The sequence below is a fragment of the Pleurodeles waltl genome, chromosome 11 (genome assembly GCF_031143425.1).
Source record: "Pleurodeles waltl isolate 20211129_DDA chromosome 11, aPleWal1.hap1.20221129, whole genome shotgun sequence".
Classification (NCBI taxonomy): Eukaryota; Metazoa; Chordata; class Amphibia; order Caudata; family Salamandridae; genus Pleurodeles; species Pleurodeles waltl.
The window spans coordinates 868,800,311-868,827,600 of record NC_090450.1 but is presented as its reverse complement, the minus strand read 5'-3'; the positions used below and the strand labels follow the sequence as shown (position 1 = coordinate 868,827,600).

The following is a 27,290-nucleotide window of genomic DNA, read 5'->3' as shown; positions in this document are numbered from 1 at the left end:
TAGAGACATATTCTAGTTGCAGATTCCTTACCTCAGAATTTCCCCAGGAGTCAGACTGCATCAGGAGATTTTTCTTCGAGCAGTGCCCTTGCGTGATGGTTGCCATAATGACATCGCCCTCATATATAGGTGCCAATCCGGTACACTGCTGTCAGTTTCCTTTCACGACTTTCCATGGCAGAATTGCTGAGCCATGAAGAACACAAAGTCTGGTGTGCCAGAAATAGGGCAATTAGAGGGAAGTCCCTATCCCTAGAAATCGGTTCGCGGAGCGGGGAGGATGGGTGGGTCAGTACAGAATCTGCTACTAGAATAGGTGTCTACCAGATAATTTGTTACCCAAGCTAAGTAACTTGTTTATCTGATAGAGAGCATTACTTACCTTGGAGTAGAAATCCAAACAACACCATCCCCAAAGGCAGGTCTAAGAACCAAGATCATATTAAGAAGTCATGCAGGACCGAATGGCCAAAGAAGCTGTCCCTGAGGACCTGCCTATCCAGGCAGCAGTGTTCAGAGAACGTGTGCAGCGTTTCCCACATTGCTGCCTGGCAGATGTTCAGGACTGGAACTCTGTGTACTAATGCAGTGGTTGCAGCAGTTGCTTTGGTAGAGTGAGCACGCAAACCCTCAGGAGGTTGCTTCTTAGCCCAAGCATAGCACATTTTGATGCAGAGAACAACCCATCTAGAGACGTCCTTTCTCTGTGCCCACATAACCAACAAAGAGTTGATCGTCCACCCAGAAGTCTTTGGTACTATTAATGTAGAACGTCAATGCTCTTTTTGGATCCAAATGGTGGAGTCTCTCCTCCTCACGAGAAGAATGTTGGGGTGCGGAAAAAGTAGGCAAGGTGATGGATTGGCCTACATGAAAGGGTGTGGCCACTTTAGGTAGGAAAGAGGCCCTAGTACGAAGCACCATTTTGCCAGGATAGACAGATATGAAGGGTGGCTTTGAAGAAAGAGCTTGCAGCTTACTCTCTCTACGTGCAGAGATGATGGCTACAAAGAAGACTGTTTTTAAAGTGAGAAGCCAAAGACGACAATTATGAAGAGACTCAAAAGGAGCACACATGAAGAAAGTGAGTACTAAGTTCAAATCCCACTGGGGCATTATGAACGGTGCAGGCAAGTGGGTAAGATCTTCGAGGAATCTCCCAACAATGGGAGATTTAAACAAGGAGGGTTGATCAAGTAGTCTGAGGAATGCAGAAATGGCAGACAAACAACCCTTAGGGGTCCTCAGAGCAGAGCCCTGCTGGGCAGGAGATAGTGCAAACAAAAGAACCTCAGACAGAGGTGAAGAAAGAGGATCGAGAGATTTGTTTGTACACCATGCCACAAATTTATTCCAATGACAGGCGTATACTTTTTTGGTGGAGTGACCCCTGGCTGCCAAGGTGACACCACAGACTTCAGGCGGAAGGTCTTAAGATGTCAACTGCTGCAGCTCAATCTCCACACAAGAAGACAGAGGTTTGACAGGTTCGGGTGGAGAACTGTCTCCTGCTGCTGTGACAGAAGATCCTCCCTAAGAGGCAGTTTTGAGAGGATTAGCTCATATTCTCGGGGTACCATATTCTTCGTGCCCAGTCCGGGGCCACAAGAATTACTTGGGCCCGGTTGTTCTTCATCTTCTTGAGAATTCTAGGCGGAAGTGGTATTGGCGGGACGGCGTATAGGAGGCCTGAGTTCCACTCAAGACGAAAAGGGTAGCTGAGTGTGTGCCGCCTTAAAAACCCCAGAGCGCAAAACAGCCGACATTGCACATTTTCTGCAGAGGCAAAGAGATCTAACCAAGGCTCTTCACACTGCTGAAAGAGACCATGCGCCACCTCCGGATGCAGATGCCATTCATGATCGACCATGCTTTGGCAGCTAAGTTCATCTGCTCTGGCGTTCAGAGAGCCCGCCAGATGTTGAACCACCACGAATATGCCCTGACGTTCCAGTCACATCCAGAGACACAGGGCCTCTTGACAAAGGGTCCACGACCCCACCCCGTCCTGCTTGTTGCAGTACCACATGGCGTTGGTTTTGTCTGTGAACACCTGCACCACCTTCCCTTTGAGAGAGGGAAGGAATGCTTTCAATGCAAGTCATATCGCCCTGAGCTCCAGAAGGTTTATGTGGAGCCTAGACTTCGCCGGAGACAAGATGCTTTTTATCTCCCCCTCCCCCATGTGGCCACCTCATCCCAGTAGTGACGCTTCAGTCACTACAGTTAGATCTGGTTGGGGAAAGGAGAGGGATCTGCCTGTGACCCAATCACGGCTCGAAAGACGCCACTGCAGATCTTGCGCTGTTCCCTCTGAGATCTGGACCATGTCAGAGAGAGTCCCATGACGCCCATGTGAATCCCCTGGTGCCCCTGGACCTCAGGTCCCACTGCAGAGCCCGCATTTGCCATCTGGAGTATGTGACCAGCAGGATGCAGGAGGTCAGGAGGCCCATCAGTCTCAAAGGCATTCTCACAGAAACCCAGGACAGTGGCTGAAATATTGGTATCATAGTCTGACTATCCTTGACTCGGCACATGGGACGATAGGCCCAAAACTGCACTGTGCCCAGAACAGCTCAGATGGTGACTTTGGCATGTTTATAGTGAAGTCCAGCGAATGCAGGAGGGTCGTCATAATCTGAAGATGGGATAAGACAGCCTGGGGTGAGCCCGCCTTCAACAGCCAGTCATCTAGGTAGGATGAGACTGAAACCCCTAGCCTGCGCAGATGAGCTTCGACCATTGCCATCACTTTCGTTAACACCCAGGGGGCGATGGTAAGGCCAAAGGAGAGCATGGTAAAGCTGAAAGTGCTTGTGACCTACTAAAAACCGCAAGTAACATCTGCGCACCCGGTTGGCACCAATATATGACCGCAACATCAACACGGTGACCACAACGCCAATGACGGATGCAGAGTCGACCGACGCCACCTGACGGTACACAAAGGTACTGCTCGAAGAAAAACCTCCAGATCCAGTCTGACGCCTGGGGAAATTTTAAGTGTAGGAATGTACCCTCTTTCTGGCATGGTATCCCCAATTTTTGGCTGCTGTCAGTATGCTTTGACTACTTTGATTGGGATCCTGCTAACCGGGACCCCAGTGATAGTGCTTGTGCTCTCTCCCTGTAAATATGGTTGCCTAGGACCTTGCACATTCCACAATTGGCATACTGGTGCACTCTTGTAAGTCCCTAGTATATGGTACTTAGGCACCCACGGCACTGGGGCACCAGGGGATTCACATGGGCTGCCGCATGTATTGTGCCACCCATTCAAACTGTGTCTGCATGTGTGCCATTGCAGCCTGTGTGAAAAGGTGCACCCACCCTTTCACTACAGGTCACTGCACCATGTCACTATAAGTTACCCCTATAGTAGGCCCTCCTAGCCCAAAGGGCAGGGTGCAGGTACCTGTATGTGAGGGCATCCCTGCATGAGCAGAGGTGCCCCTAAGAACTCCAGCTCCATTGCATTTGACTTTGTAAGTGCAGGAAGCTATTTTAGCTGTGTAATGCACACAATGCATCCAGCTACATAATGGTAACTTTGAACCTGGGCATGTTGGTATCAAATATGTCTGAATCATACCCCAATACTGTTGCCAGTATGGGTTGTATGAGTCCATGCGCTCTGGGGGCTCCTTAGACGATCCCCCAGTATTTCTCCTACTAGTCTCTTTTTGCAAACAACCTACTGCAACCCTCCAGACGGGCTTCTGCCCTCCTACTGTTTGACCAGCTCAAGCAGGGGAAGGCAGAACAAAGGATTTACTGTGGGAGAGGGAGGCAACACCCTTTTCATGGAAATAGGTGTGACATGGCTTGGGAGGGTTAGCCTCCCTAAGACACCAGTATTCTTTGAAGGGCACGTTTGGTGTCCTCCTTGCATAAATCAGTTTGCACCAGTCCAGGGACCACCGGTCCTTGCTCTGAAGAGAAACTGGACAAAGGAAGGGGAGTGACCACCCCTCTGTCCATCACCACCCCAGGGGTGGTGCCCACAGCTCCTCCAGACAGCCACTTGATTCTGCCATCTGAAATCTAAGATGGGCAGAGGCCCCTGGGAGCTTCTGAGTGGCCAGGTAAGGCAGGTGATGTCACAGCCCCCTCCTGGTAGGTGGTCACCCTGCTAGGTGACCAATTCCCCTTCCTGATCTAGTAAGGTCTCCCTCTTGGGTGGGACCTCAGATTTGATGTGCAAGATTCCAGAAGTCTTCCTCTGCATCGTTTACTTCATCTTCTGGCCACTGGGACTGCAACTGGACCCTCCAGGAACTGACAATCTGCTCTGCAATATTATTTCTCCGGTTCCTTCCAGCAACTGCAAAATGTCCCCAGCTGTGTATCCTCTGAGGGCGGCGAGTCTTCAGCCTGCACAAGAAGTAAGAAGGAATCTCCCTTGGATTGAAGGAGTTACTCCACTGTATCTGCAGGCACCAACTGCAATGACGACCGGGTGCATGGATCTGCCCTCCTCCAGAACTGCATGGATCCTGCAACACAGGTTGTGGTCTGGAGTGGTCCTCTTGGTCCTCTCTACCAGCTGTCCAACTTGGGAGACAGTAGCCCTTGCTTCTCCTTGCAGGACAGTAACCCTGTGCACCGCAACTCTTGCAGCTACCAAGGCTTGTTTTCTCCTTCTCAAAGGGCTCTTCACGTAGCCCTTGCCCCCAGCACTCCTTCCTGCAAAGCACAGTCTCCTGCCTGCTGCTCCAGCGACGTGGGACTCCTCTTCAGGTGTGTTGAGTGGGCCTCACTGCGACTCCTGTGAGTGCTGCAAGTGGGTTGCCTGTGGGGCTACCTCCTCTTCTTGCAACTGTTCCGACTGCTGAGGGTCACCCTGGACTTCCCTCCTTGGGTCGAGGCCCCTGGGTCTTGCTGGTCCTCTTCAGCCTTGCAAAACTTCTTCTCCGTCTCTTGCATTTGCCAAGGCTTGTTGGTGGTTTTCCAGCTCCACTGACCAATTGCATCTCAACCACCAACGTGGGACACCACTTGCATCACTCCTGGGACTCCTCTTTATCTCCAGTGTTGCACTGCTGCCCTTCTTCGTCCACCGTCGACCTGGTCCTGCATCAACAGAAGGGTGGGTAGTGGTTCCTGCCATAACCGGACACTCCAACACGAACTTAACTTGGTCCCCTTCCTCTGCAGGTTATCTTCTGTCAGGATCCACATGTGGGTTCTTCCAGTGTTAGTTGGGTCTTACATAATCCTTTTCCAAATTCCTCCTGTTGGTTTTGAGGAAAACCAGGTACTTACCTCTCCTCTCCTGGTTGATGGGGGGTCACTCTGGTATTCACCTCTGGGGGTTCCTAGTTCCTCCAGCTCCCTTCTGATTCCAGTTCCTTGGGTGGGGGACTGTCTTTCACATTCCAGTTTTTTAATATATCGTTTGGGCCTCCCCTAGGGCCCTCACTTTTTACCTACACTTTTGCCAATGCTTTTCGCTTTCTATGCTCTTTACTGATTGCTAATGTGTTTATAATAGTGTGTTTATTTACCTCCAGATGAGGGATTGCCTATTCAGTATTCCGTTACTATAATAAAGTAAGTTTTTTTTTAACACTATGTGGTTCTTTCCTTTCAAATCTACGGATCGAGACTGACACCTGGGGAAATTCTAAGGTAAGGAACCTGCAACTAGCTGTCTCTATCAGCTATGTGCTCATACCTCTGATTTATCTTGGTGACTGTACACTGCATTGGGACACAGTAGGGAGAATACACAGGAGATGACCCCGGACCCTGTTACTAGCTAACGATGCTGGACATAAAATCCAGCTGCTTTCCACCCAACTCAAGTACTCATGAGGGCTATAAAGACTATAGTAAGAGGAGAAGCACAAACTCTTCTCTTATTCTCAAAGGTGTCAAGTAGAACGCGTGCAGTATGTTCAGAGTTCTTCAGCTTGTTTTTCCCAACAGGAATGTGCTTTTACCAGTGTGAATTCTTTTTTCCTTTCTGTAGTCACTATTTGAAATTGAGAGGACAAACAAAATGTTGCATGTCTCCACTAGAAAGCAGAACTCAACTGTATTAGCCAATAACTTTTGTGACGCAATGAGATATGGGAATGCGTACTTCCTGAAGGCATTGTCTTCCCCACCCACTGTCCTGTCTTAAGCATATAAACCGACAACTGTGATGTTGAGGAACTTAACAGACGGGTCACCCTCAAATTACAGGTTATGGTCTAACCCAGTGTTTCAACACTGGCAGAACTATTTAGTTTTTTACATGCATGACAAAGGTATTCTTTTTTTTAGCGAAACAGCCTGGGTCAGCTCTTAACTTTGCCAGAAGTAGTTTCATGGAAAACCTGACATTACTTTAGAATTAAAGGTGCTGTATGACATTGAAGTCAAACCAAAAAGGGAAAAGGACAATAGAAAAACACATGAATTAATTTTAATGGTAGAGGGAGGCAGGAAGACTACATAAGGATGTAATCACATTCCTTCATGTGTGGGGAATCCACGCATTGCCCCAGACCTAATTTCTGAAAAACAACTTTGAGAGTAGTTTTGTTTTCACTATTAGTTGACATGGTTTCTACATATTAACGTTAGCAAAAAGCTGGACAACAGACTGTTAACTATGCAATTACTGATCCAGTCACCTTTGCAGTCACCACAAAATAATATGGAGGTGAGTTCATCTTATGATGCCTAAAACACAAGTATAACATATACAATTCCAGCTGGGAATGTAGCATAGTTAGTTATAAATAGCTTTATTTGTAATGGACTTTCTGTAAATGTTGCTATTAAGATACCTCCTAATTGGGGCTTGTTCATGAAGGGTTGAGGGCCTCCTCCACATCCACCTTCTGCATATGTCTTTTCTGTCTTCGCCTACAAGACTTTGCTGCAGGCCTTCCTGCAATATACCCTTCCTTGCCCACACACAGATAGTCCCCTCCTCCTGCACTGTACACACATGTCCCTCTGCAACGACGTGTGAGTTTTGACCACTGACTCCACATTGCACTTAGCCTAGCAGCACACCATCATATTAGTGAGCACAAGCCTCATTTTGCCTATTGACTTTATTTTAGCATTAGCCATGGCCAAGTTAAAAGCTGCAAGTAGTTTTCCACATTGTACAATGTGCACATGTTTTAATTTTTCATGTTCTTTCCCACCAAGGGCTTAGGCTGATAAGAATGTAAGGCAGGGAATGGCAGGAACGTACGGCAGGGAATAGTCTTTTTTTGAAATGGCACCTTGGGATTGTGGCCAAGTCCCAACGTGTTATTTTCAAAGCTGGCCTAAAACAATCAGCATTTTTTGAATAAATAAACTTCTGCAGGGAGAGGGAGGTTCTAGACTTGTCCTCTCTTGTTTGTTCAAAGTATAAGAGGCCAAGACCAGATGGACCAGGACAGAGAGTGTTTGGACACTGGAGGGTGTCATCCTGCCCGTAAGGATAATTGATCTCTCTCTCCTTGATCGATTCTGGGATCTGGCGATCTGATGCCCTTGCCTCATAGTGATGCATATTTTTTAATTAATTATTAGCTTTGCATTATAATATAGATACATATATTTGCTGTGTATATTGCAGTGGAGAATCATTTGTACATATTTTCATTTCATTGATGTGACCATTTTTAAATGTGTGTGTTTTAATGTGTGCTTTCAGCATGCTAATCTCCTTTTAGGAACCTTGCGAAGTGAAATAATAAATGTCTTCCTTGGACTAAGAAGCGCATTCCAGAGATTTTTATCAGTGCATCAGTGTTTCAGCCCGGTGATTAGCGCGGCAAAACACCCTCCTGTCATCCCATACTTGTTAAAGTACAAGTGGAATCATTTTAACTCCATAGAAATCATAAAATGTATTATTTCAATGATACGTTTTCAAGCAAAAAATGCAATTGTTTTCTACATTTGGAGATCAGCTTTCTGTACCATATTTTTTGTATCAATTGTTAGTACTATCTCTGAGGCACCGGAATTCAAGCAAAAGCATATGCAGGAAACACATAGGATGCACAAGAGCAACATGGGTTCCCCACACATTCCTGACCTATAGTTTACATATTAAGATGTACATCTTTTTTAAGTAGTAAGAGTATTTTGCAACAAGTTAAGTATATGAACTAGCCAGAATGAAGAAAACATGCATGCAAACTGTTTCACTTCAAGCACATACAACACATGTTCTCCTGGCTCAGCAACACAACTGACAAGATTGCTGAGATTTTATATTAATTATTACTACTTCTTTGGACAATGAAAGAAGCATGCTACTGTACACCAAATAATTTAGGATACTATAAAATATTTCCATGCCATTAAAAGTGATTGTGTGCCTTAAGAAGAGAACTAGCTTAAGGGAAGCCCAAATGGTAAATAATGGTCTATAAATGTCGAATTAAATTGGCTTGGAGTAGACCCAGGCTGAGACAACAGAAAGTAAGGCAAGATGGAAGGAGGGCGGTAGTTAAGTGGATTGCTCCTCATGTGTCGCTTGTGTATAAAGCCACTAAATGGAAGTACTGTAAGGTAGCCACCAAGATACTTCAAAGTCATAGTTGATAAGTATAGAAACAGCTTTGTTTAATGGGAGGCTATCTGATAATGGAAGCTGTAGTCCTGATTGCACATTCAATTATCTGGAGTGTGTTAATGATGCAAGGTGGATGATTAGGCTATTTTAATACCTATGCTCTCAATGTAAATTAACTGCATTCACATTCAACCAAGCATTTATCTCCTATCCATGAAAAAGAACCTTTAGTATTATGCTTTATATTTTCTTTACCTTTTTCTGCATAATTCTCAGCTCTTCACTCAAGTTGTTGTTCACCTTCATTAACTGCTGTATTTTTGTCTCTGAGGCTGCCAGGGCATTTTTAACATCCATAAACTCCTGTGTGGTGACTGCTCCATCTGATAAATCGGAATCTAAACTCTAGAATCATAAGTTAGGAATTTATAAACTACATAATGATCTGAAACAAAAACAATAGGTGACATCTTGTTGCAATGGTCGACTGTGTCAGCAGTACCTTTTTTCTGTTAGCTTTGGATGTCATTGATTCCGATTCCGTGTCTTCATCTGATGCAACACTATCATAATCTGGCTGGTCATTGTCCTGACTTTCGTTGCTGTGCTGGGTGCTTAGGCTTTTCAATATCAGTTCGACATGTTCTGCAACAATAAGAAAAACACTTGTTTTGAAAATGAAACATTTATTTCGAACATAACATACTTCTTAACCCTTGAATTTGAAAAGTGTTCATCTCTTAAATACGGTCTATCGAAATTGAGATTTTACGAAGAAACTACTGTTCATTAGGTAGATGAGGAGGTGAAGCAAAATGCGCTATAATTAATCTATGACAGCTGAACATACTCACTGCAGGCCTTCTTCCAGACAAGAGAATGCCAAGCGTTTCTTGCACGCGTTCAGACAGAAAAGAGTCACACATTGCTGTTCACTTGAAGATTAGGAAAAATGTAGGTTAATGTGGCATACTGCTTCCATTTCAGAAAAGGAGAACATCTTTTAATAAGAATTGCTAAGCTTCTAAGCCGTCTCTTGCAGAACAATATGAAGGCATGTATCCAGCCTTTAGAGATTACTGATCGAAAACATGCAACACTTGGATAAAAAGATAAAACTTTTATTTGAACTTAAAAATATGTTCAGGTAGGGTAGGGTAGAGTGTGTGTGTGTGCGCGTGCGTGAGAGAGTGTCTAGGTGAATGTGCACATGATAAAAAGATGTGTTATGTTGCATAGTTATCTCTGTGTGGTAATCATGTGTAATAGGCAAGTGCACATACTACGGAACAGTATGTATTGCAGAGCACTAGAGGCAGGATGCAGGTTCACAGTACAAATTCTGTGTATTCATCGTTTGATAGGCTCTGCAGAGGAATTTATATAGAGTGGATCGAGTATTAAAAAAGACATAGCTATTAAATAATCAGTGAAGCAATAATGTGTAGTGAGAGGTTTTAAGTAGAAATGGTTATATTTTTCCCCATATTGCACCTAGGTAAAGTTTCAGCAGCATGATGGAGCCATGCTGGCACATTATTCCAAAGGGGATAAACCGAGAAATCTGGAAAACAACTTAATTTCCTTGGGCTATTTTACTGGCTTCAGTAGAGATGCCCGCGGTAAAACCTTTTCAAAGAATTTGCTCGTGGAGGTTTCCTAAGCTGAGGTTGAATACTTAAAAATAAACAATGCCACGAAAGATTTGGATACTGCACACAATTTATATTGACATTCCAACTCATATCCGTAATAGGTAACAGTAGAAACTGGTACCTGATACCTTCATTAATCAAGGTCAATAACTTGGAGCAGTTTCTGAAAAACAATATTTTCACCGAATTTTGGAATATCTATAATAAATATAAAATAGGTAACATATCCCAGATATGAGGTACAGATGAGTACTTCCTGTGAAAACTCATAAAACGATTAGAATGAGTGTTCCAGCCATGCAATAAATTAAAGGATTTGCTATGGTGCCAGTGAAGCAAAGACGAAGCTGACAATGCTACCACATCAAAACAGACATAACAGGGTTATCAGAAAAAATAGAATACATATTTATGTTTTACCTTTTGAACCATTAATAGAATTTCCTTGTTGTCTTCGCTTAGCATCACTCAAAATGTCTATAACTAATGTAGCAAATTCATGAGCACTGAAGCGAGCAAGTTTTTGCCGTCCCTGAAATACAAAACGTGATGCAACACACATTAGTTTAATGATTTACTAACAATGATAATTATCTTGTAAATTATATATGTTTCTTAGTTCACAAATGGAGCTCAATTTAAGCAATAAAAATTATATAAATGCCCATTCTTAGGTCACCAGCAGCTTTTCATAAAATAGTATTAACTATGTAAAAAACACAGAAAAAATGGTACCTGAAAGTTGCTAATGAACTACTTCTCTAGCACTGGATATTTTTTAGAGATTCACATGTTTGAATTATTCCTAGTTAGGGAGTTGAAAGTCACACAGTAACCTTACAAATGGAATAAGGGAGTATAGGGCTCTTAAAGAACGTAGAACATTATACTGGGGACATGGTCTGGCTACTGAAGATAGTGGTTGCAACTCTGTGAGCTCGTCTCTGGAGACATTTCTCTGACTCATGGATTGAATGCTGCATCGGACGTTGCGGTAGCCCGTGTGTGATGGTGCTCAAGAAGGTGGTGTTCTCGCTCCCCTTGGCAGAGTGGCCTCAGGTTTTCCTTCCCACTTGGCTCCACTGCTGGGAGCGGAAGACCCGCCACTCTCCTTTCATCCTGCAAAGCGGGGCAGATAGACAGACATTTACCTTCTTCAGTGAGGTGCAGTGCCAGTCCTCTTTCTGTTGGCATCAGCAGCGGCGCCTAATTGCAGGACAAACCAGCAGAATATGTATCTTTGCAACTGGGATGGGCTCAACACCCCTGAGGTTCACCTCTCTACATCATAGAAGAGGTCAGGGGAGGGGGTTCCCTTGCAAGAAGACAACTTTCCTCCCTTGTCCTGCTGTGTCGCACTTGAGGGCCCCAAGTTGGTGGGCTGAGTTCTGGGCCCTGGGCAGACCATGCCTAGTGCCAGCCCTGTACTCCAGAATCCATCTACACCTCCCCCACATGAACATTCTGTGCTCTCTGTGCATCGCACGTGCGGTCGGACCCACTAGTCGCCAATGTTAAGTAGTTGGCCCTAAAGCCCACATATCACATACAATGACGACACTGACGCTAGGGTGGTGGGTGCATAACTGACCCAGGGCACATGCACCCGCCCCCTTTTATTAGCAGGGTCTCCCGACAGGTGATGCCATTGTTGGATGGTGTGGGGTGGGTGTTGGCACTGCCACTAGGGAACTGCATGACGTGTCCTGCAGGACACTACACCACAATCTGCAGCCTGTACATAGACCGAAACATCTGTCATGGCAAAACACAAAAACAGTCCTACTCCCTCACAGGGGAAGGCACATTTGCAAAGGCCTCTCGACCCTGTTGTTCCTGTTGCCTCCAATGGCAGGACCAGTAACCCAGGGCAGGTCATCAATCTGCAAGCAATTCACAGAACTGGATAATCGCTCAGCAAGAAAATTGGTACGGTGGGCCTTGAAGTCTCACACTGGCAACAAGATTTGCGAAACTAGGTGGCTTGTGTGACTGAGGATGACGGTAAACCTGCAGAAGAGGTCATTCGAGACCTGCAATCTGAGGTCTCACAATTGCTTAAGTCCACCAAAATCCTGAAAGTTATAGAAGGTGCAACAACATAAGAATATCCACAGTTGAGGAGTGAGTTGAGGGCAGCGGTGGAAGGGCATTAAAAAAGACGTATGGAAACTGTGATCCTGAGTGCAACTGGCAAAGAGTCAGTGAGCATGGGTCCAGGGTCAAAAGTCTGGTAAAAAAACTAAATATTCAGTAACTATTTTGTTGGTCTTTCATTTCCAGGTAACGCCATATAAAATAACACATTTTAAATGAAAAATAAACGCAAGTTGAACGAATCAGAAAGAAATGCACTATATTATGCTATAAAACGTCTATTGGTTAATGCACATATCTGTGTAACAACAGAACCTGAATCCTGATTAGTGCAGTGGGGGAATAGTGACTGGCGTATTTTTAGTGCTATAAGGTCCCAGCGTGGGACAGAAAGCACTGTGAACATGTTAGTCATTTTAAACTTGCATTACACACAGTAAAAGATATGATGCCCCAAAATACCACAAAAAAAGATTTAGGTTTAGAAATAAAAGTGCTACAAAAATGCAATTTTTAGTGACATGCAGACTGCATAGAGCAAACCTTTTGATAACTGTCCATTGCAATATGCAGACTGTACATAGAGCAACAGTTGTTATAACTGTCAATTAAACGTTCACACTCCACAGTTAAGCTAGTAATCCCCTTAGAGTACCTCTCAAAAAGAATAGGTCAGGAAGTTTCTAGTGAATCCATTAATTAAAGACAATGCCTGTTCCGAAGCAGGCTTTACATTTGCAGAGTTACCCTTGGCACACATTTACATTCTTTAAGGCAGCAGATTCCCTGGCAAAGAGGCTTGTTTCTTGATTAGCTCTCTGTTCCTCCATCAGCTTCACATCACAGAAGCCTCACTTTTTAATTACTTTAGCTGAGGCATATCAAGTGTCAAAGCCTCCCCGAGGAGGTTTACTTTTAGCAAAAAAAGTATGGGCTCGTCATGCCCCACAGATCCTCCCGCTTCGAGCTCTGGTTGAGGGTCCCAAGCTCTCAAATTCTGTGTCAGACTGACAGCTGTCATAAGCCTAGGTGAGGACTGCTCTGTGTTCGTTGGTATTAAAGGGGTCATCTCTCCCTGGCCTCAGGCCTTCCCCATGAGCTCTGCTCAGGCCTCTCGTGGCACTTCTCCTGAATGGTGGTGACCAGGATGCAATCCTTAACGTTGTCAGCGACAAGGGAACTGTCTACTATGAATCATCTAAATTTACGATCATCCCGGACTACATACTCAAGGTCCAGCAGCTGCAGAAATCGTACACGGATGTCAAGCAAAAACTGTGCAACGCAACTGAAGTATAAACAGTTCTTTCCGTGTTCTTTCCCACTAAGCTCAAGGTGAACCACCAGTGGAAACCCATTTTTTGAGGCACAAGATGACACCTGAAGGTGGCTTGAGCTTCGCATCCAGGAGCTCCGCCTGGGCGGTGGTGGGGGGAAGGAGGGGAGGCGGCGGAGTGGTGTTGTTGAGACAGAGTACTCCCCAGAATGCAACCAAAACCCAGATGAACAGCACTCCAAGAGCTGGGAGAGAAGAAAGCAGACTTGGTGGGCATCAGGGCGCCAAGAAGATGTATCTGCAATAGATGAAGAATCAACGGAAGCGTCTGGCCTGCAGCAATGATGTAGAAGAAGTAGGGGATTGTTTAAATTATGGCAGACAAGAACCTATTTGATGGTGCAGCCTATTTGGAGGAGGATATTGAAGAGGTTGGGGAGTATAATGATGAGGTGCATCCTCTGCAGGCCTTGGACGCGTCTGTTCAACACTCCATTCATAAGTCCTTGACGGCAGCTCCGCGGCCCATCACAGCTCAATTGCAATTATTGATAAGGATGTGCGCAATCACCTCAGGGCAGAATGCCCCAAACCAGACCTCCCGGATAAGGGGGTTCTTACGCTGGAGGTGGATCCAAGCATCACTACCTTCTTTAAGAAATACTCCAGGGATCCCAAGAAGGGAATCGACAGGGCATGAAAGGAATGCCAGGATAAGATGCTGGATGTTGAGGGGCCCCTTGCGAAAATCCTGGAGATAAAACTACAAGGTAAAGAGAAGGGTGACCCCATCGATCCTGATATTCTCGCTGGTTGGACCCAGCTCGCCATCCCTCCTTGGTAATGCCAATTGTATGACATCTCATGAGAATAGATCCCAAACTTTCAGGTTTGGCACCAGCGGAAGCGGGCCCCTTCGCTGACCGACTCCTCTTGGGGGGAAAATTTGTTGAACATATTGGGAAATATGTCAGTACCTTCACTGCCTTTGACAAGGCGCAGACGTCTATGAAGAAAGTTTTCCAACCAAAACATTTCATCAAGGCCGGGTGAGGTCGAAGCCGCTCATCAGGCCGTCAATCTTTGCGAGGCCTCCCATAGTGGGGGGGCGTATAAAGGTCAGCGAGGAGGATATCAAGACTCCACCATTGGGGGAACCTTCTTCTCTTCTCGAGCCAGATACCACAAATTGAGATGAGGCAGAAGTTTGAGGGGATTCTATCCATCTGGTAATTCAGGTAAGAATGCTTGATTTATCAAATGTTCCTCTGGGGGGCAGGGTCAGACTATTTACACACAACTGCCACTTAACTCACCTGCGATGCGTGGGTTCTTTTCACATGGAGTTTTTCCCAAACCCCTTATCAGCAAGGGTGTTCAAAACCTCTCCATTTTTCCCAACAAGAGGAAGAGTTGGGGAAACAGAGGAATTGCTGCGGAAACAGGCTGTGACGCTATGCGAACCCCATCCCCAAGGCTTCTGCAGCAATATCTCCTGGTGCAAAAGAAAGGAGGTGGTCACAGATTGGTTTTGAACTTGCGCAAATTCAATTTCTGGATTGTTTACAAGCATTTCAAAATGGAGGGGATTCATCTCCTGAGGGAATCTTCTTCAGGAAGGCGAGTGGATGGTCCGACTGGACTTGAAAGACGCCTATCTGACTATTCCCATTTTTCCACCCCACAGGCGTTTCTTACAGTTCCAATGGAAAGACCAGTGGTATGAGTACCTGGTGCTGCCGTTCGGGCTGGCCTCAGCCCCGTGGTGTTTCACCAAAGTTATGAAGCCAGTGACAGTGTGTCTGAGAGAAAAGGGAATTCGTCTGATTGTGTATTTGGACATATTGATTATGGCGCAATTGCACGAGATGGTGATCAAGCATCTCCAGATGACAATCGATCTTCTCCAAGACTTAGGATTTGTGATCAACAGAGAGAAATCCAGCTTAGTCCCATCTCACTATGTAGAATTTCTAGGATTCCTAGTGGATTCTGTCAAGGCAACGCTTTTGTTACCCAAAGTGAAAATCCGAGATATCAAGAAGGAATAGAGGATGGCCCTTTCCAGATCGACTGTGTCTCTGCAACAGATGGCAAGACTGGTGGGCCCTGCGAGCTTCATCCATTCAAGCGGTATTTCCAGGCCCGCTGCATTATCAAACTTTGCAGAGGTTGAAGATTCAGCATCTATGGAAAGGCTAAGCCTATTCAGAGCAGGATCCTCTTTCTGTAGAGGTCAGAGCAGAACTGCAGTGGTGGTTGGAACAGGTCGAGGCGTGGAATGGGAGGGAAATTTTCGGTGCGCAGCCAGACGTCATCATAGAATCAGATGGCAGCCAATGGGGCTGGGGAGCGCGGTGTAGAGAGGTATCCACGAGAGGCAGGTGGGCCCCTCACGAACTTGAGATGCACATCAATTGTCTGGAACTGATGGCAGGATCCTTCGCTACTCAGGCTCTATCCCTGAAGAAGTTATCATGTTGCATCCTTTTGAGGATGGACAATATCTCTGCGGTCAGATATATCAACAAGTTGGGGGGAACCAGGTCCAGACTCCTGGCGGAGATGGCCAGGGACTTTTGGCACTTGTGCCTGGATAGCAAGATCATAGTGAGACGGGAGTACTTTCTGAGGCAGTCCAACACCATAGTGGATTGGAACTCCAGATTTCTAAGAGACCCCAGTGATTGGAAACTGCATCCGCAGTTATTTGCTCTGATTCATGACACATCAGCTGCATCATCAGCGGGAGAGGTTCTTCAGTTGGAGGCCGGAGCCAGAAGCAATGGTGACAGATGCTTTTCTTCAGGATTGGTTGAGCAATCTGAATGACGCCTTCCCCCATTCAGCATATCGAGAGTGGCCGCTCAAGTGAAGCGCCAGAGAGCAGACGTGGTTCTAATTAACCCAGTGTGGATTTTCTCTCTATGAAGGCTTCTGAAGGCTTGTCTTACAGGTCAGTAAATAACTTTCGGTCAGCCATTGCAGCAGGGCATATGCAGGTAGGTAACGTGTCTGTGGGCATGCATCCTGTGGTTTGTAAATTAATGAAGGTTATCTGGCAGTTGAATCCCCCAAAACCTAAATATTTATTTTTGTGGGATGTAAATATGGTTTTAAACCCTTTTGAGAAATGGCCTCAGAATAGTTTGTTGACTAGGAAGCAGCTTTCTGCCAAGCTGGCTATGTTACTTTGTCTAGTTTCCTGCAGGAGAAAACAGATGTGAAGACACAGGATCTTGCAGGTAGAGTATTTACAAAAAGAACAAAAACCTTGACTAAAATTATTCAGTATCCAGCTTTTCCATTTAATAAGCAATTGTGTTTTGCGAAATGTTTAAAGGCTTATGAAATCAGTACTCAGCTGATTAGGAGTGACCTTCATGGGCAGTCATTGATTGCATTGCAAAAACCTTTCACACCCGTGTCATTCGCTACTATAGCGAGATGGGTCAGAGATGTCATGAAGGAGGCTGGTATTGACATTGGAATCTTCGGAGCACACTCCGTGAGGGGTGCTATGGCTTCAAAATCAGTAGGTCTGGATAGATCCCTGCATAATATTATGAAAACAGCAGATTGGTAGTCAGATTCAGTTTTTAAACGGTTTTATTATAAACCTGTGGTGGATGTTGCTTCAGTGGTAGTTACTCAGTTTTAAACCAGCATAATCTGAGCCTCTGGTCCCGACATAGAATGAAAAAGTTGCTAGCATTTGCTCCAAGAATTTTCAATTCTATTACGGACACAGAGGCAAGGATTATCCCACCCTAGTTCTGGGTTTCAGAGAAAATGTTGATGCTGTTGTTTATCTGTTGTTGTCAACATGTTGATGATTAAGGAAATTGCATGATTTTAGTTATATATTTATCCCCTCATGGTTGAGGTTAATGAGACTTATAGGTTTCTAATATTATGTATTGTTTTAGTTACAGAGCAAAAGACAGACTGAGGACCGATCTTCAGATGCTTGGGTGGAGATATAGTTTGAACGACGGAAGGAGGAATATTCTCCAGATGATCATTGGAGGCAACAGTTAGGGTCTAAAGTTTCTGGCTTCGTATAGTAGTCCTGTTGGAGAATTGCTGTTGATGTCAATGTTAGTTGGTTTTCTTGGACAGCTTATGAACTTTTTCTGCAAAGAAAGTGAAAGTTATGAGAGTACAGCGGACTTTTGAAGGGGTAGCCTTCATGGGATTAGTGGATGGAGACATGGCGTAATACGTGCTCTATGGTTTTATGTTAATGTACATTGTTGATAATTTGTTTGGCTGCTGTTGAAGAGTAGTAAAGAAAGAGAGAAGCATAATCCACGCCTCCGTTTCCTTAATAGAATTGAAAATTCTTGGCGCGAATGCTAGCAAATTTGTCAGTCTCAAGAACACAACTGCCTTCTGGAATAGGCTTCCTCTCTCAGTGATGGGTAGAGCGGCCATTGCAAAAATGGTCTTCCACCCGCGCTGTCCCTACCTCATCCAAAACTCACTCTTCCCTCTTGAGCCCAGGTTTTTTAAAAAGCTGGATAGCCTGTTGATTTCCTTAGTGTGGGCGGGAAGACACAGCAGGGTGGCGCTGGCAGTTCTTAAGAGCGATATGGTGGATGTTGGTTAGTTGTCCCAGACATACAACTTTATTACAACACGTTGCCTGTTGGCTCGTGGAAGCAGGTAACTGGGTTATTACATTGCTTTACAGCGCCCTAAGTGGGATATGAGTAGAACTCCATTGGTGGCCCGCAGGCAACCCAGTGGTGGCACTGAATGGACACATGCATCTGCACTAGTACGCACAGTGTTGTGCAACCTCAGGTTCAAAATAATGCATTTCCACTATGTGTATCACATCTATATTACACCCCACAAGTTAAACAGGATAGATCCACCAAAGCTGCTAAATGTGACTCTTGTGGGGTACGCCAGCCATAGATGCTTGGATAGTATGTGCTGCTATGTGGTAGAATCAATGGGCTGAAATGTATGTTAATCAGTGTGTACACCCCTCCCACTCTCCTTGGTGTCACACTACAATATTTGACATGTGGTGCCTCAAGCCATCTAAGTTGCACCACACACAAATGTTGCCAGAATGGTCCTCCTCCTTGGGCCTGGCAGATATGTGTGGCGTGCTAGGCACCCTGTGGCCTATGGATAGATCTTTCATTTCCATGCCCATATATGCATGTCAGGACGGGATTACGTGTTCATACCAGCAGGCATTGTCCATGATGTAGTGGGAATAGAAACACTCCCCTGGGAAATTAGCCAATCATTCTTCCGCATTGCTCTGCCCAGCTAAATCAGACAATCGAGATTGAGGCAACTGGGGCCTAAGCGCCTGTTGGCTTTTGGATGGTGACTTTGCCACTTCCATTAGAGTTGATATTTCTGACTACTTCAAGTGGAAATAAGTAGAGCGCAAATGTAATAATGTAATTCTGAAAACCAAGGTGAAGGAGCTCAGGCAACAATCTCCGCTGTCCAGAGAAGAGGTACAGTTGAGGCAGTTGGCTCTGCTCAATATCAATAAAAAGATTTGTCTCAGGATACAGCATGGCATGTATGGATGGCCGGCGTGTGCAATTGACAAATCTGGAAAACTATTGTAGTGGTTGGCAACCCAGGAGCTGCCATCCACGATAATCCCCAGCCTCCATACTGTGCGTGGTGTGACCATCTCTCTGAGGCTAGTGACATAGGTGACATCTTCACAGACTGATACACAGTTCGCCACTAGATGACAGCATAACCTTATATGCGGATGATGTTTGCATTTTTATGTAAGATCCCCCACCACCTGCAATAAATTAACGCATATCCTTATGTTATTTGGAGACGTTTCTGCAAGGGAAGCAATGAACACAAATCAGCTCTGATACTGAAGGGAAAACACTGACAGAGTGGTTCTGATGACCAAACTTCCTGTGGTCCTAAGACATTTTGAATACTTGAGAATTTACATTCCTACAAATCCACAGGTGAGGTGGGCTCTGACGTCCACTGGTTCATGGAAATTTCCTCTCATCCAACTGTTCTAGAGTTACTTACACCGCATGCTGTGGCTTGCGAGGGGAATTTCTGTAACTCCAACTCCCAAAATAGCTTTGCTAGGAATGCAGGACGAGTTTTGGTGGGGGAATGAGGGTGGGTGGAGACCCAGCCATAGACAAATATTGCTAGGGCTTGGATGCCTAATAGCAAAAAAAGGTGGAAGAAGGAGACATCCCACTCCCAAGCAACTGGATGAAGTGGGTGGATCATTTTGTCACCTTAGAGAGTGAGGTAACCAGTCCCGGTGTTGCCCGCATAAACACTCTTGAATCTGGGGAGCCTGTGGAGAATGTTTCAGCATGGCATTACCTATATACCTGCCCGTTCTGTCAGAGTCTGATGAGTTAGTCCCAGGCATGACAGCTATCCACACAAATACCTTCAATTATTTTCAATACATAATTAACGTCTTTGCAAATGTCACTACTGATCCTGACCATGCTATGGTTGGCTTTCTTTGCCTTTCCTCACTTGACAACTACTTGAATATGAGAACTTGATGTCTTCTATTTTGTGATTTGTCCCTGTAACATAACTCATAAAAATGTTGTAAAAAATACTTCAATGGACCAGTCGCCTTATTCCAAAAGACCTGAAGTCCAGTCAATGAGTGGCTTTCAAACATGCCAGAGACATTCTCACCTCACCTAATACTGCATGTCATGAGGAAAAGAAGACCAGGAGCTTTTCTCTCTCTTCAGAAAGGTAAATTAACAATTTACTTCAGACATTCTTCTCAAAATCTTTTGTTTTAGTGTGTGAGTCTTAAGTCATACCCCACTACCTCTAGATTAGGTGAGAAATTATTATTTGTCACAAATTGCATCCTACTCCTTAAACAAAATCTTCTTAAAAATAGCATCTTCAAAGTCTGTGAGACTTGTGGCGAAATGAGGGTTTATTCAGATGTTCTGCTGATAAGTATAGTATATCCAGATCACAGGCCTAAAGACTGTAAAAGCTGTAGAAAATGTTCAGGCAAAAGTCTCAACGACCATTAGGGGACGCTTCTGAGGTGGTTACAAAAATCTAAAGCTGCTAATACTCCATCTTTTAGCAATGAATCGGTCCACAGCATATCCCCTGAGAAGGAGAAGGCAGCATAATAAACACTAACTGGAATGCCAAATCAGATGAAAAAAAGTAGTTTTCTGAGGACAAATTGGTCTCCATTTTCTACAACTCTCAGGAAAAAAAATCCTTAAAAAGGCTCTAAAGAAGACCAGCTGGCCTGTGTCTCTTTACCTACGTGTGAAGTCAAGAAGAGGAGAACTTCTCATCCCTCAATGACACCACCACAGTAAGTTAACAATCACACTGCCAATTAAATTTCGCTGGGCAACACATTACAGTCCCCTTGAATGTGCATATCAAACAGGAAAAGGGACAAATCAAATAAAACCCATGTCCGAGCAAGATTTCATTGCAACCACCTAGATCAATAAAAAATGGCTTTATAAGAAATACAAAGCATTGGACAACACCCCAGCAAGCCTAGTAAGGCACTCCAAAGGGGAGTCTGTCGTCACACATGCGACCAAAAGAAGATTGAAGAACCCCCAATACCATTTTACCGCCCAACTTCTAAAGCAAAAGGACAGAAGAATAGATGCCTGTGGGAAAAGGGTTCCTCTCTATGGCGGTCATTTCAACTAGAACAGTGAAGGACAGGTTCATTACCACCAGATAAGATTGTCAGATGGGATTGGATATAGCTTACAAATCCAGCTTCAACCAGAGGACAAGAAAGAAAATAAGGGGATTCTCTGAGAAGGGGATAAAGTCAGTGGCTACCACGGTTGCAGCAAAGAACACAACAAACCTTGAATCTTCGAAGAAATGTTTGGCTAACCCGACCTACTTCATGCTGGAAGTTCAAACCAATTTACTGGATATGCCATTTTGTGGAGGGGCCCAGCTCCAGAAACATATTGACAGAGCTCTTCAGAATATAAACACTGATACAGACATGGCCAGATCTGACCGTGTCTTATATCATCTACGATACTAGCCTTTTTGCGGCAACAGAAGAATAAGCAGTTCATACCACAGAGGATATAAACCAACCAGATACAACAGATCTAATACAATTAGTACTATTACGATTAACAGTAACGTAATTCCTTTAAAGTACCACCATTGGCATCCTACAACGAGCGGCAAATCTAGGCTTAAGGAAGGCACCCAGATGAAATCACAACGCACAGGCACTCGCCACTCACAGGCCCTCAGTATCTGCGACTACTACTTCTGTTCTCTGACCAGTTGGCTGATTGGTGGAAGGATATCAGCCTTCAGTTCAGGAAGGCAGCAAATGACCCTAAACAGAATGATATGCCACCCAAGGTGAAGAGCGAACATCTGCACCTACTGAACACCGAAATCCTTCTTATGCTTCATAAAACAAGTTCCAAAACATCAGCAAAATGTAGGCTTCTAGTTGAGGCTCTTTCTAATCAAGAAGATACTGTCAGGTGAATATAGGCCATCCTAGACCTATGCCACCTCAACCTCTTCCCATATGATCACTCTACAAGAACTGTTGCATTCTTAGTATCCTTGGATCTTTGACACACCTACTTTGGGATCCGAATACCTTGCAATCATTATAAATATTTAGGGTTTGAAGTGGCCGGCCACAATTACAAGTTCAGAGCGCTCTCTTTTCACCTCAAGCCGGCTGTGAGAATATTCACAAAGTGTATGGTACCAGTGGCAGCTCACCTTTGAAGCTTGGGTCACCTGGTGTAACCATACCTAGCCAACTGGTTAGCCAAGTACAACTCGGTAATCATCTACATGCAGCTGTTCTAAAGATTAGGACTGATGCTCAAAGATAAATCATATCTGCACGATTAAAAGGTCTCTTGTGTTGGAATTAACTAAGACAAAGAAGTAAGCCTAACACACCTTCCTCACCAAATAGACTTTGTCTTAAGCTCAGATGCCTCAATAAAAGGAAGAGGCTCATACTCAAGAGAAAAAAGTCAAATGGCAGCAGTATGCAAAGGAAACAATATGTTGGAACTGAAGGCCATCAAGTGAGGTCTTCAGTCCTTTCTACTGCAAGCACAACATTAGTTGGTGTTGGTTAGAAAGGACAGCACAACATGCTCAACACTTGCTGGGCATGTTCATAAGTCACAAGATATCTTTAAAGGCCATACATCTACAAGAAACAAAAACAAAGTGGACTACTTTAGCCACACACTGCAGAGTTACAATGAATTGCAACTCAACTACCATCTGCTGAAGACAGTATCCCAGGCAATAGGAAAACCAATACTAGTGCTGCTGGGCAAGTTACTTACCTCCGGTAATGCCTTATCAGGTAGGGACTATATCTAGCTGCAGATTCCTTATCTTTAAATTCTCCCCAAGATTTTTATGAAAAGTACCCCTGCACGTCGGTAGTTGGTGTTGATCGGCACCACATTCATCGTCAGCATTATCCACGCTGGAAATGACGCCGCAGGTCCTATACAGGTGCCACCCAGGCAAGCCGATGTCAGTTTCTTTTCATGACTTTCCACGCCTGCCAGAGGCACAGAGCCAAGAAGAACACTGACTATTAGTGTGTCAAAATTAAGGCCCTGAAAGGCAAGTACTTGTACCTAGAAATCAGAGCGGGGAGATGGGTGGGTCGGTAAGAAATATGCACCTAGATGTCTACTAGGTAAGTAACATTTTCTGATCGTTGGCATGCGTAGCTGTAGATAAACATGCTATGCATAGACTGTAAAGCAGTCCCCTCCAAGCAAACGGTGGCTAGGCAGTAGAAGTTGGAGCAGTTAGAACATGTGTCCTGAGCACCGCTTGGCCAACAATAGCCTGTTGCTCCGCTAAAAAATCTACACAATACTGCTTAGTAAATGTATGTGGTGTAGACCAAGTAGCAGCTTCACAAATTCCTGCTACTGGAATGTTTCCAAAGCCATAGAAGCACCCTTTGTTTTGGTAGAATGTGCTCTGGGAGTTATAGGTAAAAGTCTTTTGGCTTTAAGATAGCAAGTTTGAAAACACTGGACTATTCATCTGGCTATACCAGTTTTTTTTTAATTTGTTTTTTTTAAATTGGATTGCCTTTATGAGGCATAGAAAATGCTACAAAATCTGTTTAGATTTTCCAAAGCTTTTAGTCCTATCAATGTAATACATAAGAGTCCTTTCAACATCTATTGTGTAAAGCGCTCTTTCAGCGACTGAGTCTGGCTGTGGGAAAACAAAACAGATAACTCAACTGATTAACGTGAAATGGTGAAACTACTTTTGGAAGGAATTTAGGATTTGTCCTAAGAACTACCCTATCCTTGTGTAACTGGAAGAATGGTTCTTCTAAAATTTGAGCTTGTATTTCACTTATAGTGATAGCCACAAGAAATTGTAATGAACAGGAATGCATAGGCTCCAAAGGCCAACCTATGAGTCTAATAAGGACAACATCAAAGGTTCCATAATGGGTCTGGAGGAACCCTAGGTGAAATGACTCGAGGCCTTCCATAAAGGCTTTGATTACTGGAATTCTGAATAAAGACATATGTTGTGTATTTTGGTAGTAAGCAGCTATATCTGCTAAATTAAGTCTAATAGATGAGTATGCTAAGTTGGCTGTTTATAAATGTAGCAGATAACAATGTCTTCAATCGAGGCTTTGAGTGGACCAATGTGTCTAGGTTGACAGTAGTAAAGAAAATGTTTCCATTTTGCAGAACAACACTGTCTAGTTCTAGGTTTAGGTTCTAGGCCTCTCTAAGAATTTCCATACATCATGAGGGGAGTTTCAAATAACCAAAATCTATGACTTAGGAGACATATCACAAGGTTTTTGCTGGCCTGTTGGGGGTTTCCTGTGAGGAACCACCAACAGATCCAATAGTGTTGTGAACCAAGATTACCGTGCCCATGTGGGAGCTACAAGGATCATGGTGAGTGATGTTTGTCATTTTTCGAACTACAGATCGAAGGAGTAGGAGAGGTGGAAAAGCGTAAGGAAATATCCCTGAAAAATTGATCCATACAGCATTGCCCTTGGACTGAGGGTGTGGGTATCTGGAGGCAAAGTTTTGGCATTCTGAATTTTCTGCAGTGGCTAAAAGGTCTAGTTGTGGTGATTTCCACTGTTGAAAGTATTGGTGAAGTACTTGTGGGTGAAGTTCCCATTTGTGAACCTTTTGCTGCATCCTGCCGAGGGGGTCTGCAAACTGGTTGTCCAGTCCTTGGAGATATTCTGCCAGTAAGTGAATGTGATGGTAAATTACCAATTTCCAAATTGTGTGAACAAAAAGGGACAATTGAGATAAATATGTCCCCCCGTTTCTGTAGATAATACATGCTGTCATGTTGTCTGTATGAACTAGAACCACTTTGTGAGAGAGTTTTGGCAGAAAGGCTTTGAGTGCTTCGACTGCTTGTAACTCCAAGTAGCTGATGTGAGAATTTTGTTGAATGGGATCCCACAGGCCTTGTATTGTGAGGTTGCTGAGGTGAGCTCCCCAACCTATCTGTGATGCCTCGGTAGACACAGTGACTTGAGGCACAGGGTCTTGAAAGGGCTGCCCTTTAGAAGGGTTAGTCTGATCCCACCATTGCAGAAAGCAGTGAGTCTGGTGGTCCAACAATACTAGATCCTGGAGATGACCCTGTGACGGAGATAGACATTGCTGTAAGGGACACATGAAGTCTGGCATGAGGAACAACAGCAATGCATGAAGCCATCACTCCTAGTAGCTGCATCACTATTCTCACTGTGTAAGTGTGGTTTTCTTATAATTGAGAAAGAAGAGTTTGGAAAGCTTTAATTCGAGCTGGGCTTGGATATGCCAACCCTGAGTGAGCACTGAGAACTGCTTCAAGATAGGGCTATATCTGTGAAGGGATTTGAGAAAGTTGATTGTGAATCCCAAAGTATGGAGAAGGTCCACTGTGTACTGAGTATGACACTGATATATTATTGGATGGCACTGGCTTTGATGAGCCAGTCGTCCAAGTAGGGGAAGAATGGATGTGTTGTCTCCTGAGGAATGCGGCAACTACCACTAGACATTTTGTGAATACCCTGGGAGGGTTGTTTATCCCGAATGGTAAAACTTTGAATTGACAGTGTTTCCCGCAATGACACATCTAAGATATTTGCGATGTGCTGGATGAATAGGAATGTGAAAGTATGTGTCTTTGAGCTATAAAGCTGTCATGAAATTGCCTTGCTGTAATAGGGAATAACATCTTGGGAAGTGACCATATGGAAATGCTCTGAGAGAATGCATAGATTGAGAGGTAAGAGATCTAGAACTGGTCTTAGTGACCCATCGTTCTTTGATATAAGGAAGTATAGGGAATATACTCCTAACCATTGCTGTGACAGGGGAACTGGTTTTTATAGCCCCTTTAAGAAGAAGGGATTGTGCCTCTTTTAAAAGAATAAGATGGGCATGTGAAAGTTTGTGAATGCGAGGAGGAGTATTTGGTAAAATGGAAATGAGTTCTAGACAGTAACCATGTTGGATAATTGATAGAACCCATCGATCCATGGTGACCATTGGGAATAGAAATGCATTAGAATTCCCCCTACTGGAGAGGTGGAGGCTGATGGAAGGTATGAGTAGTCACTGGCATGTACTTGAGGCGGAACCTATGGAAGTGGGTGCCTTACCTCTATAACTTGCCCCTCTGTAGGAACCTCTGAAGAAACCTTTATTGTAGAAGTGTGTGCCTTGCTTGGTTTGGGTGGTGGAAGGCTCAGTACATGATGTTTTGAAGCCTCCCCTAAATTGTGGCCGGAAAAATTAACCCTATGTGGTGTGGTGAGCAGGGCCCCCATAGCTTTTGCTGTTTCTTAATCATTTTTGAGTTTTTCGTTGGTGATGTCAACCTCTGTACCAAACAAGTGTTTTCTATTGAAAGGCATGTTAAGAACTGCCTGCTGAATTTCTGGCTTGAAGCCCGAGCATCTAAGCCAAGCATGCCTTATTATATTAACACTGGTATTTATACTACGTGCTGTGGTATCCACAGCATCAGTGGCACATCTTAAGGAGTTGTTTGAAATAGTTTGCCCTTCTGAAACTATTTTCTGTCCCCTTTTTTGATGTTCCTCTGTGAGGTACTGGAGAAGATTCTCCATCTCGTCCCAGTGGGCCCTATCATATCTTGCCAGACGTACCTGTGAATTGGCAATACACCAATGATTAGCAGCCTGTGCAGCCACTCTTTTTCCTGCTGCATCAAGTTTTTTACTCTCCTTATCAGGAGGAGGAGTATCTCCTGTTGATTGGCTATTAGCACATTTCTGTGCTGTGCTGACACCTATAGAGTCAGGAGGGATCTGTGATCTAATAAATATAGATTCTGAGGGTTCTGCCTTATATTGTTTAATTGATTCTTGACTCTTGACCTAATAGGTTCTTTAAAAATATCTGTGGCGTGTCTAAGCATACCTGACAACATGGGCAGGGACTGACTTTCTTTATGGATGGTAGTCAGTGTATCAAAGAGGAAATCCTCTTCAATAGGGTCAGTATGCAGGTGTACGTTATGGTATGCAGCTGCCCATGCAATGACCTGTTGGTATGGTGTTGCATATTCAGGATGTGAAGGGCGTGCATGGTACAAATCAGGGTCATTAGGTAGTATGGGATCAGATCATATGGATCCCATAAGTCAAAATCCTGTGGCATTTCCCCCAAATCATCTC

The 27,290-nt window shown here is 44.3% G+C and overlaps 1 protein-coding gene across 4 annotated transcripts in view; it reads right to left on the bottom strand.

Moving 5' to 3' along the window:
* The window catches only part of GIT2 (GIT ArfGAP 2), a 374,247-nt gene that overhangs the window by 147,458 nt on the left and 199,499 nt on the right, over positions 1 to 27,290 (bottom strand). For all 4 annotated transcript variants that reach the window (XM_069214722.1, XM_069214720.1, XM_069214724.1 and 1 more), the window contains exons 12-14: positions 10,600 to 10,711; positions 9,027 to 9,169; positions 8,780 to 8,929 (exon numbers count right to left, since the gene is read on the bottom strand). In XM_069214722.1, coding sequence (XP_069070823.1) covers positions 8,780 to 8,929; positions 9,027 to 9,169; positions 10,600 to 10,711 — 405 coding nt within the window. The remainder of the gene's footprint in view (positions 1 to 8,779; positions 8,930 to 9,026; positions 9,170 to 10,599; positions 10,712 to 27,290) is intronic.